Here is a 13,884-nt window from a genome sequence, read left to right on the forward strand (position 1 = left end):
GATAGTAGTAGGAGTATTATATTTGTGATTTTAACAATAAATAAATAATGATTTTTTATATGTATAGAGATAAAGAGTTTATCTTCTTTTTTATCTCGAACTAAATTAATGACAAGATTATATTTATTGATTCTTTTTTACTACCGCGCGCAGAAATTAAATTCACTAGTTTTGTTAGTTGTTACATGATTGGTAGGAATACTGTTCCTAATTAGCTATGCTCGAAACTATTTTACGGTTCACCGTTCAATAGAATTGATGGCCAGGAGTCATTCAATAATTCATGATACCACAAATATCTTTGCCCAATCGTCGGTTAGCCATGCAAAGGTGACAATCATGCAACCCTGTTGGAGAACTCTTTCTCCAGAACCCTATATAAAACTCCTCATAAAATAGTCATTAATTCATCCATCTGCTTAGGTTTCAAGAAACGACTAACGTAACCAAAGAGAGGAATAACCTCTAACCGCCATTGTTTCTGTCGTCTCTTCACTTTTTTCTTACATGCATGCATGTCTCCTTGTCTCCCGTCGTATATATAGTCATTTTGTAAGTTATACAATTCAATATATATAGTTCATTCGTCCAAAGTTGCATTACCAGCACCTGCAGAACGGAGACAAAAAGTTGAGAAAAGGAAAAGATTAACAAAGGAAATTAAAGATGGTGGGGAAAATAGTGGTGTCGTTGGTATCCTTGATTCTAGTGGTGGGTGTGATATTGGGGGTGGTGATCGTCCTGCACCAAGATGGCGGTTCAAAAGATGATGACCAAAGCACCAAAGTCCAAATGAAGGCATCAGTTGAGGAGTTCTGTAAACCTGCGGAATTCAAAGAAGCTTGTGCAAAGAGTCTTGATTCAGTGGCTAAGAACAATAGTGCTACCATGAAAGACTACCTTTTGGCCTCCATCCAAATCACCGTGGATGAGGTCAAGAAATCTTTCGAGGTGGTGGAGAAGACTTCTGTCAACAATGAAAGTGATCCTTACAATCACATGGCTGTAGAGGATTGCAAAGAGTTGTTGCAGTATGCCATCGAGGAACTCCAGGCCTCCTACTCTATGGTTGGGGATACCGAATTGCATTCCCTCAATGATCGTGTCAGCGAACTATTGAACTGGCTAGGTGCGGTGTACTCCTATCAAAGCATGTGCGTTGATGCTATTGAGAAGCCTGAATACAAATCCGCTATAGAAAAGGGCATGGTGAATGCAACCCAACTGACCCACAATGCGATCAACATCGTAGCAAAAATTTCAACCGTCCTCCAATCATTCAACGTCTCAATTCCGGCAAACCTTAAGAGCGCAGCTGGTAGCACATCTAATCGTCGCCTCCTTGAAGTTAACGAGATAGGTCATGACTCTTACCCTACGTGGTTCCCAGTTGCCGACCGTAAGCTTTTAGCAAGACATAGGTTTGTAACTCCTCATGCAGTGGTTGCCAAGGATGGGAGTGGCCAGTACAATACCGTCGCCGCTGCCCTCGCAGCATATCCCGAAAACCATAGAGGCAAATACATAGTCTATGTCAAAGCTGGCATCTATGAAGAGCATATCATCATCTCTAAAAAGCAACCAAACGTCTTTATCTTTGGCAATGGAGCAGGGAAAACCATCATTACTGGAAATAGAAACTTTGGTCTGATGAAAATACCCACCCAAGACACTGCTACTTTCTGTAAGTATATTAAATCAACCGTGCATGCATGGATGCTTAGCTAGCTAGGTAGCATGTATATATATTTGATTTATGGAGCGTGCTATTTAGTTTATCATGAACAGTACATGACGCAGGAATTAGTCATTACTATAATTAATCATTTTATTGTGTACTACTACACTATATATATATATATGTTGCACTGATTAGATATCGATGTTGCTTGCATATGGCAGCTGTTCTTGGTAATGGGTTTGTTGCTAGGGGAATTACCTTCCGAAACACTGCTGGTCCAGAAGGGCACCAAGCTGTGGCTCTTCGAATTAACGGTGATATGGCTGCTGTTTTTGACTGCAGCATTGAAGGTTATCAAGACACTTTGTACTATCAAAACCATCGCCAATTTTATCGGAACTGTGTCATCTCTGGTACCATAGACTTCATCTTTGGCTGGGGCTCAGCGGTAATCCAAAACAGTTTGATCATAGCTAGGAAACCTTTGGCAGGCCAGTTCAATACTATTACCGCTGATGGCAAAGAAATAGCGCTTAAACCAGGTGGAGTGGTATTCCAGAATTGTAGAGTCGTCCCAGAAGTAGAATTGTTTCCAGTTAGGTTCCAACTTCCAACTTACTTGGGTCGTCCCTGGAAGGCCTACTCAACCACAGTATTCATGGAGAGTGAATTGGGTGATTTCATCCGCCCAGAAGGTTGGATGACATGGCAAGGCGAAGCGTTCGAGCAGACATGTTATTACTATGAGTTCGCCAACCGCGGACCTGGTGCTCTCATCAATAACAGGAACAGAAGTTTCAAGAACTTCCGTCTTATTAGCCCAGAAGAAGCAGCTCAATACACAGCTGGCCCCTGGATTAACGGAGATCTGTGGTTGAGGCATACTGGTGCACCTTTTTACCTTGGCCTCGGAGGAAGATAAAACATGTACCATAAGTTACTCCTATATATCATAGGTTGTCCATCTTTATGTGCTAAATCCTACCATAAGTTGCCATTTGCTTACATGTTATGTGACGGGGAACATGATTCGTTTAGATGGAGAATATTAAGGTTTCGTTTTGAATATATATAATGCATGAAAAATCCATTAATGGGAAGTAATTATTGTTTCGCTATATCTCTAGGACTGTCATGTCGTAGACCTTCCATTCCGTCCTAGTCGTGCTTTTCCTATGAATCTTTTTTTAAATTAAGCATTACACGTACGTACTTATACTTTACATACCTATCTAACTACCATTATAGTTCTAGAAACAATAATCAAAGAGAAAGTGAAGGAAATCAATGAGATGAATACGAAAAATATTATGTTTTACTGGAATAATTTCATCGAAAATTCTATTAGAAGGCAGACCTTGATAATTAATAATCCAAATACAGTGTGATCGACCTAGGCAGGAGAGAACGATGTGGGACAACCTAAGATTTGATTTTTGTACTTTAATAGGTTGTAGCTGGAGCTAAAATAACTAGATAATTCCAAAAATATATATTGACTTGAATTGCTTATCTTGGGAACATTTGGATAAATCTTAAATGCTACTCTTTGCGATCTCAACATGAAACTTGGCTGACCCAAGGAGTAAGCTCTTATGAGAGACTTAGTATTTAAGATTTCAAAAGGGATCGAGCTGACGCCTGTAAACATTATTATATATCATTAATGAAGGAATATGAAAATTAACCACTTAATTGATATAATGGCATATATTGAGTTTGTTTCAAGTATCTTGGGTCTATATTAATCCAAGGTACTAGGGAGATTGACGATGATATCACACATCATATTAGATGAATGAAATGGAGACTCGCATCCGCTGTCTTGTACGATAAGAATGTGCCACCAAGACTTAAAGGTAAGTTCTACAGAGTGGTGGTTCGACCGATCGACTATGTTGTATAGGTCGGAGTGCTGGCCCATCAAGAACTCTTATGTCCAGAAGATGAAAGTAGCGAAAATGAGAATGCTGACATTGATGTATGGACATACTAGGAGAGATATGATTAGGAATGAGGATATTCAGGACAAGGTGAGAATGGCTTCTCTAGTGGACAAGATGCGAAAAGCAAAGTTGAGGTGGTTCGGGCATGTGAAGAGTAGATGCACATATGCCCCAATGAGTAGGTGTAAAAGTTTGGCAATGGTGGGATTAATGAGAGGTATGTAGGCAAACAAAGTATTGGGGAGAGGTGATTAGACATGACATGTCACATCTTCATAGGACATGACCCTTGATAGGAGGTTCTGGAGGTCGAGGAATAAGGTAGTTGGTTAGTAGGTAGTCGCACTTTTTTTCCTCTCCATACCAACAGTATTATTATAATTACTCCCTTATTTTCTTATTCTTAGATTTCTACTACTGCCTATTATTTTTACTTCGATTATTTTATTTTTCTTGATGTTGCTACTGTTTCAGTTTTCATCGTTTCTCCACTATCGTATATTTTTATGACTGTTAGAATTACGTTTTTCTTGATCCGAGGGTCTATCGAAAATAGTCTCTCTACATTCACAATGTAGGGGTAAAGTTTGCGTACATACTACTCTCCCAGACCTCACTTATGAAATTTCACTAGGTATATTAGTTGTTATTGTTGTTGTTAGATTAGTTAGTATTGATGTGTCAACTTTAAGAGGAGAAAACTTGTCCCTCGTTGGAAAAATAGAGAAAGGATCAATAAGTGTTTAGGGAAACTGGAATATGGTTACAACATTAATAGTCAAAATTGGACACATGAGCACTTGGGGCACTTGGGCCTTGGCAAATTAAGTGGTCCAAAATTAATATTCTCAATTGCCTATTATTTTTACTATTTAATTAAAAATGTTTTTTAATTATTAAAACGTTTTTAACAGTTTTATTTAAATTGAAAAAGGTAATTATTGATTTTAAAAGGGGTATGTTGGCAACTGTTGAGTCTGACACCTAGAGAGGTTTATAAATGCATATTGTCTCTCCAAAACAAATAACAAGACAGAAAGCACAAATTTTCATTATTTTCTCTTGCTGCTATCTACCATTAAGAAAGTTTGTTCTACTAGAAATTCGATTTAATTGCTAGTAGTGAAGTTTCATAGGCTTTATAGAATCTTGAAGGAATTCTACCATAATTCCTGCAATAACTAAAGTGAAAGACTTAAATTTCTTAAGGACGGTCCTCATATTCTGCCTTATTTTCTAGGTCGTATATTGAGTTCAATGAAATGAGAATACATCAATATCAGTGATTGCGTGCACTGCAAAATTTCTTAATTATTTCCATTCCCAAGGTGGAACTGGTAATTACTAGGAATATTTGGTAACCACTATGTTTGAAAAGGAATGTGTGTTCTTAGCTTTAATATTGCAATTTCACCATCATGGGGGATTTAGGCTGATCCTACCTGTATTTTAGCAATCAAAAATTGAAGACATGGAGGAGAAGGAAATCTAGTGCCTAACCTCTCCATCTACATCAATTAATTTACGCTTCCCTAACTTTATACAGTACGCTACAGGCTATGCCAAAAAATTACAAGTGGTGAAGTCGCCTTTGGTTTTGTAGTTTTAGTTACATTTGAACCTAGTATATAAAATATTAGGAGTACACAGCTAAACTCCCAAAAATATTGGGAGGACACCTCCCTGTTATGACTTATGAGTGAACAAAAACATTAAAACGAAGTTCCACCTTTTCTTTTGTTGTTGTTTTCTAATCCTGAAATTAAGCATTTAGATTTGATCCATTCTTGAGAAACCTCTGGCTTCGCTAGGTAGTTCAATAAGACCATGAGCTGAGATGAGGTGTTGGTCTGTTGGAGATGTCCTGCAGGTTGCTGCCGGCTTCGGCTAGAACATTTGCCACAGAGTTTGTCTTGCAAGCGATTTTGTATCTTTACCTGAAGGTTAAGAAAACCTGCTTTGATCTCCTCCGCATAGTGATGAAGTACCCAAGGGACCATGTATTTATCAGTTAGCATATTAGCAATGTGAAGATCTGGGACCAGTATGATTGCATGCCAAAGATTATTGATTGCACCAGTTGAAGCACGCACAGAAAGATCTGCTTGTACCTCAGCATAATCGTTAGTGCAAAAATGGAGTTTTTTGGCAAAGGTCATTATTAACTTCCAATTTCTGTTCCTCACAGTGCCACAATACCAACATAATGGTTAAAAGAGCTAGTTGTCACAACTCGCACATTGGACTTGTGATTTCGGCCAAGAACTGGTGAGAAAATGCTCTTATGATTGTCTGACGTAGAACTATCTACTCGGGCAACTTGGGCTTTTTAATTTTAAGCATATATGAGGGGTATAGGTGATGAAAGCTCCGACTTGTCTCCCCCATACGTGCTGCCACCAAGCCGTATAGAACGAACTACCTTGGGGGCAACCTCAAAGGCCTGCCTAGATGACTCAAAGGAGTGTCAAAGGTATCTATACAAGTTAGGAAAACTCTATGGACGGCGCAACACCTTCAGGCTAGCGTTGGGCATCAAGTAGGCACTGGAGGCTCGATGTGTGGGACGGCCAGCCCCGCGGGCTACCGAATGTTGGAAGGAGACCTTCGTGCCAATTGGATACTTGGCGCACCTGTCATAAGGGCATCATGTGTCGACTTGTGAGCATGGCTTGGGTTCAACCATGTAAGCAAGGGTCCGTTGGCCTAAAGGTGCAGTTGTAGGGCGACACTGCACTATTCGGGATGGAAGCGTATCGCGAGGGCAATGTATGGGCATGGCACAAAAGACACGCATGACAATGGCCAAGGGCTAAAGGTTGCCTTACTCGGGCGAGGCGCGAGCTAGTTGTGGATGCATTAGGCGAGTGTCAAGCTTGAGGATTGGGCTCTGCATGCGGGAGCGATGCTCAGTCTTGGGCTAGGGACAAGACATGCCCTAAGCCAATATCCCCAGGGCGCGCATGGATAGTGATCCTAAGATGAAGCGCCACGACATGTCTAGGGCCAAAGGCCTTGACATCTTACGGGCGGAACAAGTTGGGGCGAGCCCCACCAACAGGCACAGGATCGTGCTTGGAATCCTGGGAAAGGAAACAGGCTGACCTGCAGCGAAGGGGAACTGCAGGCACCGCACGGGCGAGCAGGTGCCGCTACCCAATGTAAGGATTTGGGCCCGTGACACTTGGTATCAGAGCTGATTAAGGCCATACTATGCCATGGCACAATGTCAAGGCAAAGGGTGGATATGGCGAGTGCATTTTGGATGTCAGTGCATAGATCACGTCAAAGCAAAGATTGATGTTCATATGCCACCAGAGATCGAGAACCCGATACTGATGGTCAAAGAAAGAAATGGGTGATTCCATTGTCTTTCGAGAGTCTAAGGTGCTACTGAATGAGATGATATGCCGATGAGTCAGATTGTCAAGAGAAAGCCATGTTTGCCAGGTCGTGCAACCATATTGCGAAGAGTGGAAGCCATGGACTATAAACTTGGGCATGATCATAGCGGAGATCTTTCCAATGATGCGTACAACGCATCAGTTGAGTGTCTTTCCTTCGGGATAGACTTGTGACCTGCCTGAGGGCATTGCCAAGGTGAGGAGACGAATTCGAGGGTATAGCGAAGCTTCGGAATTGGGCGAATTTCCAAGTTAGAAGGTGCCATTCTGGAAAGAAGTACGTCAAATGATCGGGGACAGGTGTCGCTACCCAATGTAAGGATTTGGGCCAGTGACACTTGGTATCAAAACTGATTAGGGCCATACTATTCCATGGCACAATGTCAAGGCAAAGGGTGGATATGGCGAGTGCATTTTGGATGTCAGTGCAGAGATCACGTCAAATCAAAGATTGATGTTCATATTCCACCAGAGATCGAGAACCCGATAATGATGGTCGAAGAAAGAAATGGGTGATTCCATTGTCTTTCGAGAGTCTAAGGTGCTACTAAATGAGATGATATGCCGATGAGTCGGATGGTCAAGAGAAAGCCATGTTTACCAGGTCGTGCAACCATATTGCGAAGAGTGGGAGCCATGGACTATAAACTTGGGCATGATCATAGCGGAGATCTTGCCAAGGATGCGTGCAACGTATCAGTTGAGTGTCTTTCCTTCGGGATAGAGTTATGAGCTGCCTGAGGGCATTGCCAAGGTGAGGAGACGGATTCGAGGGTATAGTGAAGCTTCAGAATTGGGCGAATTTCCAAGTTAGAAGGTGTCATTCTAGAAAGAAGTACGTCGAATGATCGGGGACCGTTGAGAGTCCAGGTACGAGGCACACCGAACCGGAAAGCCGTGCTAGTAGGACCAAGAGGGTACCTGTCTATAGGGCGAGTATTGAAGTACTACCGGGAGCATTGGCTACTTGCTGAGGAGGTGACAGTTGGAAAACAACGAGCTTTGTTCGGGAATGCGGCGATGCTATGACTTTGGGAATCTAGTACTCACCAAAGGTCGTCCCAAGAGCTGGCCGAATGCCAAGTGGGATGACAGTGCTAAGATGTATCCTCCACATTGAGTGTGGGAGGATCCCACCTATGCAAGAGGCATATGGGCGAAGCAGTGAGTCCGGAAGCCAACATATCTTCAAGATAGTGAAGGCAAGAAAAAGCTACGGGAGCGAAAGGCTACGGGATCTATGCTAGAGGCGTTTGAAGGCTATGTGAGCGATTGATCTACTAGAGCCGCACCAAAGAGCACATTGACGTGCTAACCTATGAAGGAAAGCTTCAGACGGACATGAAGGCCGTGAGGGTCATGGTGTGATTGACTAGTGTGGGCCAATCACAAAGTGAGACACCAAAGGGTGCAAGTGCGGAGGCACTTTCCAAGTGAACACCGAACGGAGGTGAAGTGCAGAGGCACGCTTGGAAGATACTTGGGGGAGAAGTGCATGGGGCACGACTCCTTTTGAGAAAGGACTTCGAGGAAGTCCAACCCACAGGACGAAGGGAGCCGACATGGGCATACCTGAGGGGGCAGACTCCGGGATGTCGTAGGCCATGATGTGTCATCGGGGACGATGACATTATGAGTGTGGGAGGATGTCACAACTCGCACTTTGGAGTTATGATTTCGGTCAAGAACTTGTGAGAAAAGGTTCTTCTGATTGTCTGACGTAGAACTGTCTACTCGGGCAACTTGGGCTTTTTAATTTTAAGCATATATAAGGGGGTATAGGTGATGAAAGCTCCGACCTGCCTCCCCCATACGTGCTGCCACCAAGCCGTATAGAACGAGCTACCTTGGGGGCAACCTCAAGGGCCTGCCTAGATGACTCAAAGGAGTGTCAAAGGTATCCATACGATTTAGGAAAACTCTATGGACGGCGCAACGCCTTCGGGCTAGCGTTGGGCATCAAGTAGGCGTTGGAGGCTCGATATGTGGGACGGCCAGCCCTGCGGGCTGCCGAATATTGGAAGGAAACCTCTGTGCCGATTGGATACTTGACGCACCTGTCATAGGGGCATCATGTGTCGACTTGTGAGCATGGCTTGGGTTCAACCATATAAGCAAGGGTCCGTTGGCCTAAAGGTTCAGTTGTGGGGCGACACTGCACTATTCGGGATGGAAGCGTGTCGCGAGGGCAATGTATGGGCATGGCACGAAAGACGCGCATGACAATGGCCAAGGGCTAAAGGTTGCCTTACTCGGGCGAGGTGCGAGCTAGTTGCGGATGCACTAGGCGAGTGTCAAGCTTGAGGATTGGGTTGTGCACGCGGGAGCGATGCTCAGTCTTGGGCTAAGGACAAGACATGTCCTAAGCCAATATCCCCGAGGGCGCGCATGGATAGTGATCCTAAGATGAAGCGTCACGACATGTCTAGGGCCAAAGGCCTAGACATCTTACGGGTGGCACAAGTTGGGGCGAGCCCCACCAACAGGCACAGGATCGTGCTTGAAATTCTGGGAAAGGAAACAGGCTGGCCTGCAGCGAAGTAGGCGCCGCACGGGCGAGCAGATGCCGCTACCCAATGTAAGGATTTGAGCCTGTGACATAGTGCTTCTATTTGTGTTAACTTTCAACCAACCAGTTGGATGTTTCTCCCACATGACTGACTTGATAATTAACCTTGGTCTTTTGTCCTCAAGTTCTATACATGATTTGTACCAATTATTTCAACTTAAATCGATTTTAGCTCCACTCTTTCTCAAGTGTATCTTTAAGAGAGCTAATTTCATGGCAAAAATTCTGTCCATTGAAGGATATCCTCTATCATATCTTAACTCACATTTAGTTTTCAGATTTCCCAACAATATACATTGGAGTGACGAGACACAAGATTTTTATACAGAATTTAGAAGCTTTGAAAGACCTCCAGTGTGGATCGTATTATGTTAAAGTGCTAAATAATTATGTGGATCGTGGAATAAAGTCTACCAATATTAATGTGAAGTGCGACCGCTTTCTAACGAGTTAGATGCTTGGCTCTTAAAGAATTCGTCAATAGATAAATGTACATGGTTGAGAGAAGTGTTAAAGACATGAGTATTTATGGGAATGTGAAATATGTGATGTAAATTTATGGACAGTTGGTCAAATGTTCCGGCTAATTCAGCCTATTTTCATTAAGTAATGGTTCATGTTATTTGGGTGCACTTATACGACTCAATAGGTAAATTATATCGTACCAAGTTTTCATGAACTTCTAAAGATTTGCCTTTGAATTGTTACATGAAAAACCACCGGGTTCAAATGAACCAAAATTCGGATTACAATATGATCCCACCGAAGATTTGGTAAAACTCAATATGATCAGTTGGTGGAATTGTCCTCCTTAGATTAAACTGCCGGTATTCATCTTCGGATGCCGTTAATGATTGGACCAAAAACCACCTAATCCGTTTATTTGAAAGTCAAATTTATTCGGTCTAATAATATTACAAGAATTAAAATTGAAATAAAGGAATTCTTTAGGAACAAAAAAATACTAATTTCTTCGGTAAACCAACATTTTAAACCCCGTGTTTAACAGCATACTTAGAGCGAAAATTAAGATGTAGATTTGATAAATGAATAGTAAAGCGGAGTAATAGCCTGCCTGTTGGAAGGAAAAAAAACGCTTTTGAGGAGGAGCAGAAGTAATTTTTTGAGAAGCAGAAAAAAATAACTTTTTTTTCAAAAATATTTTTTTAAGAAGCACTTTTAAGAAAAATATAGTTAAAAGCAGTTTTCAAAAACTTTCGCCCAAACATATGATAACATGAAAGGCTAACAGAGACCATGACCTAGTTGTAAGGTTGGACGGTGGCAATTGAAGACTGGCGAGGGGCAGTGGAGAAAATATATCGTCCGCAGACTCTGGATCAGGTAGAAAAGAGCTACCGTCTTAAAGCGGATTTAAAGTGTTATTTTCCCACAGATAAAGACAGGCCAGGTCGAAAGAAAACAAGAAAATCATCATATTCGTATGAACAATTAAGTGTTCCAAAAATGCTGATTTCTCTGGCTTTTGGCTCTCCCCCTTGTTTTCTCAGGTACTCTTCCTATTATAGTTACAGACGCAAACCTAGTTCCAGTCCCATCCCCCGTCCCTGTCCCCTTCCCACCTTGAAGAAGCCAGTGCAAACGCGACTAAAACGCTGCGGCGCCAGAAAGCAGAGTGAAGTAGATAGTAGGAATAGTGCAAGTACAGCCCCGAGTCATCTCAATTGGTCATTAGTGGCACTCTCGCTCTTCGGGACAGGCTTCTTCTTGGGTCCCCTTATTGATGGAATACACTCCGGAGTCAATCTAGTGGTGTACCAAAATGGAGCTATTGATGTGGCTTCTCTTCACACAAATATATGGGTAAGCTGCCTTCAATTCCATAGAAGTACGTTTTTCTGGTCTTAATTAATTTGGGGAACTTGTGTAAGATCAGGTTCCGCCTTTGCTTGGCTTGTTTTACTGCTCTGTGGGTCTGCTGCAACTGCTGCTTGACCACGTCTCCTCTCAGCAGCCTCCAGAGGGTAGCCTAGAGATCAGAACTGTTGCCTCCCTCGTGTCATGTAATGATCTTAAGCTCGCATTAATAGAATTCATGTGAAGCATATTCTTTATGTACTACGAGTAGGGGGTGGCAAACCCTCGGATCGGGCCGGATATTGACAGGTCGAGAACAAGTTAGGTAAAAATGAATAAAATATCTGACCCGCCCGTATTTGATATGGTCACTGAGCCATATTATCCATAGTGTTAGTTGAATACCCAGACAACTTGCCCAATTTTTGTGCCATAGCCAACTCTAGAAATCTGAATAACAAGTGTCAACAGTGATCAAGTCTAAAATGTAATCGATTAAAGCAACTCGAGACAACAGATACCCATCATTTAGGAGATAAAAGTACATAAACGTCATGCATCAATATTCAATATAAATAAATAATCAGAGTGTCCAACCTCGTAGATCTCTTTACACCGGAACTTGGAAACTCAATTTCGAAACAAACATCAAAATGTAACAGCACCAAATAAACCCACATCAAGAACCAATGTTCATGAGACTCTCTCACAAACTACAACTCTAATCAACTAATCAGTTTACTCATACATCTAAATACAGTAGATAATCAGTTTGCTCATACATCTGGATATATACTGCAAGCTAGAAATGAACCTAAAGAATTAAACTATCCTTATAAATTTGCTTAAAGTAATCGCAGAAATAGGAGGGGGTATATATCTAGAGGCTCAGGCGGCAAAACAAACAACTATGTTCAGATATTAGTAACTTAACCAGGGAGTGGAACCACTTGAAAAGGAATAGAACTCAGGTGGTAATTCTACAGTTAAAGCAAATAAGAAAGAGAGAGAAGAGAGTTTGTCGGAAGTAATGCTTCATTGGGGAAGAAGGGGAGAGATTTAAGGAATTGGGCATTAGGGCTTTCTATTAAAGTGGTGGAACTCAGTAGCGAGAGAATTCCGAATGTGTTTGAAACCTTTAAAGGGTAAAACTGTATTATCCATATTTTATCCAATGGATATCCATTTAATGGATAATATGGATTATCAATATCCATATTCGACCCAGTTCTAAATGGTTAGTTATCCAACCCATTAGAAATTGGGTTGGGTTGGATGGATAATTGTTTTTTTAACCATTTTGCCAGTCTAGGAGTATGTAACTTTCTATTTTAATACTAAATGTTTCCAATGTTACTCAGTGCAGTGGTGATTTTCACTGAGTTGAGCTCTGAAATGTACAAGGCCGGAGTGCCAGACAACGTTGAAGCCTATGTCTTGTTTGCAGGAGCGGAACTCATATGGTTTTTGCTGGATAGAACAAGACTGGGGTTTGCATTAGCCTGTTTTGTAGGTCTTGCCTGCCCACTGGCTGAGATCCCTGCAATGGAGTATGAAATCTCTTTATTGCTGTCGCTGCTTTTACATTGAACTATTATTTCTCTGTGTGTACCAAATATTTTTTGGAGCACTGACTTGAGGATAATTTTCAGATGGTTTAATTTGTGGTATTATCCTCAAGCAAACGTCCAGATCTTTGGACAGGTAACTGAAGTGGCATCAGCAAGCAAATCCTTACACCTATTTCACATTCCTCCTGACACCTTAAAACTGGAAGCTAGCTATTTTCAAATCTTATATAATCGGACCTTTTAACTGTTTGCAGGGGTTAGTCACTTGGACAATCACTTGCTATTTTGTCTACACACCTTTCTTGATCAACCTCTCCCGTTGGCTGAAATCATTCATTGCTGCTGCAATTGCTCAATCCAAGTCTGTTTAGATTCCATCTTTGGCCCACTTGAGAGGAAACCAAGTAACTTCAACAGGAAATTGAGTTGTTCTGACAACTGATCCTCTAGCACATTACTTAATAAAAGTGACAACCAAGTGGACGACTGAATAAATGTAAAGGGATACAATTATTATACTCTGACAATAGATACTTACTGTAAAAAATGATCATATATCTACTAGCTATACAAAGTTTCATCAAATGGCTCGCTGATACTAGAGTGGTAAGGAGTTGTGGCAACTTTGACACTTTGCTGTAATTGGTGCTCTCTATATAAGATTACATGTTTCGTGTTTACATGAACTAATTGTTGATACACACACGCATCTCCTACATAATGGACAAGTAATTTAGTTGGATTTTCACCTCATCACTGTCCATTTGTAACCCAAAGATAAATGTTGATGAGAATATCGACATCACATCTCAAAACTCAGTGGGAAGCAAGCTAGCCAGCAAAGAACATTGACAGTACCTGGAATTTCTATTTAGTTTCTGCTTTGGTACGTATT

At 41.7% G+C, this 13,884-nt stretch overlaps 2 protein-coding genes across 6 annotated transcripts; both read left to right on the forward strand.

Annotated features, from left to right (window-relative positions):
• Nucleotides 1-401: 401 nt before the first annotated feature.
• On the forward strand, nucleotides 402-2,799 carry LOC107796569 (pectinesterase 4-like). The gene is made up of 2 exons (XM_016619367.2): nucleotides 402-1,684; nucleotides 1,903-2,799. The coding sequence occupies exons 1-2, from the start codon at nucleotides 667-669 to the stop codon at nucleotides 2,601-2,603; spliced, it is 1,719 nt and encodes a 572-aa protein (XP_016474853.1). The 5' UTR covers nucleotides 402-666; the 3' UTR covers nucleotides 2,604-2,799.
• An 8,015-nt stretch (nucleotides 2,800-10,814) lies between these two features.
• On the forward strand, nucleotides 10,815-13,665 carry LOC107796579 (uncharacterized). 5 transcript variants are annotated; one of them, XM_075244321.1, is made up of 5 exons: nucleotides 10,815-10,944; nucleotides 11,112-11,424; nucleotides 12,780-12,968; nucleotides 13,071-13,122; nucleotides 13,244-13,665. In XM_075244321.1, the coding sequence occupies exons 2-5, from the start codon at nucleotides 11,384-11,386 to the stop codon at nucleotides 13,358-13,360; spliced, it is 399 nt and encodes a 132-aa protein (XP_075100422.1). In that variant the 5' UTR covers nucleotides 10,815-10,944; nucleotides 11,112-11,383; the 3' UTR covers nucleotides 13,361-13,665. The 5 variants fall into 5 exon arrangements, with proteins under 5 accessions (XP_075100422.1, XP_075100423.1, XP_016474861.2 ...); XM_075244322.1 differs by having other exon boundaries at nucleotides 10,856-11,011; XM_016619375.2 differs by lacking the exon at nucleotides 10,815-10,944 and adding an exon at nucleotides 11,498-11,624 and having other exon boundaries at nucleotides 10,951-11,424; nucleotides 12,785-12,968.
• Nucleotides 13,666-13,884: the final 219 nt, after the last annotated feature.

Source organism: Nicotiana tabacum, chromosome 22 (genome assembly GCF_000715075.1).
Source record: "Nicotiana tabacum cultivar K326 chromosome 22, ASM71507v2, whole genome shotgun sequence".
Taxonomy (NCBI): domain Eukaryota; kingdom Viridiplantae; phylum Streptophyta; class Magnoliopsida; order Solanales; family Solanaceae; genus Nicotiana; species Nicotiana tabacum.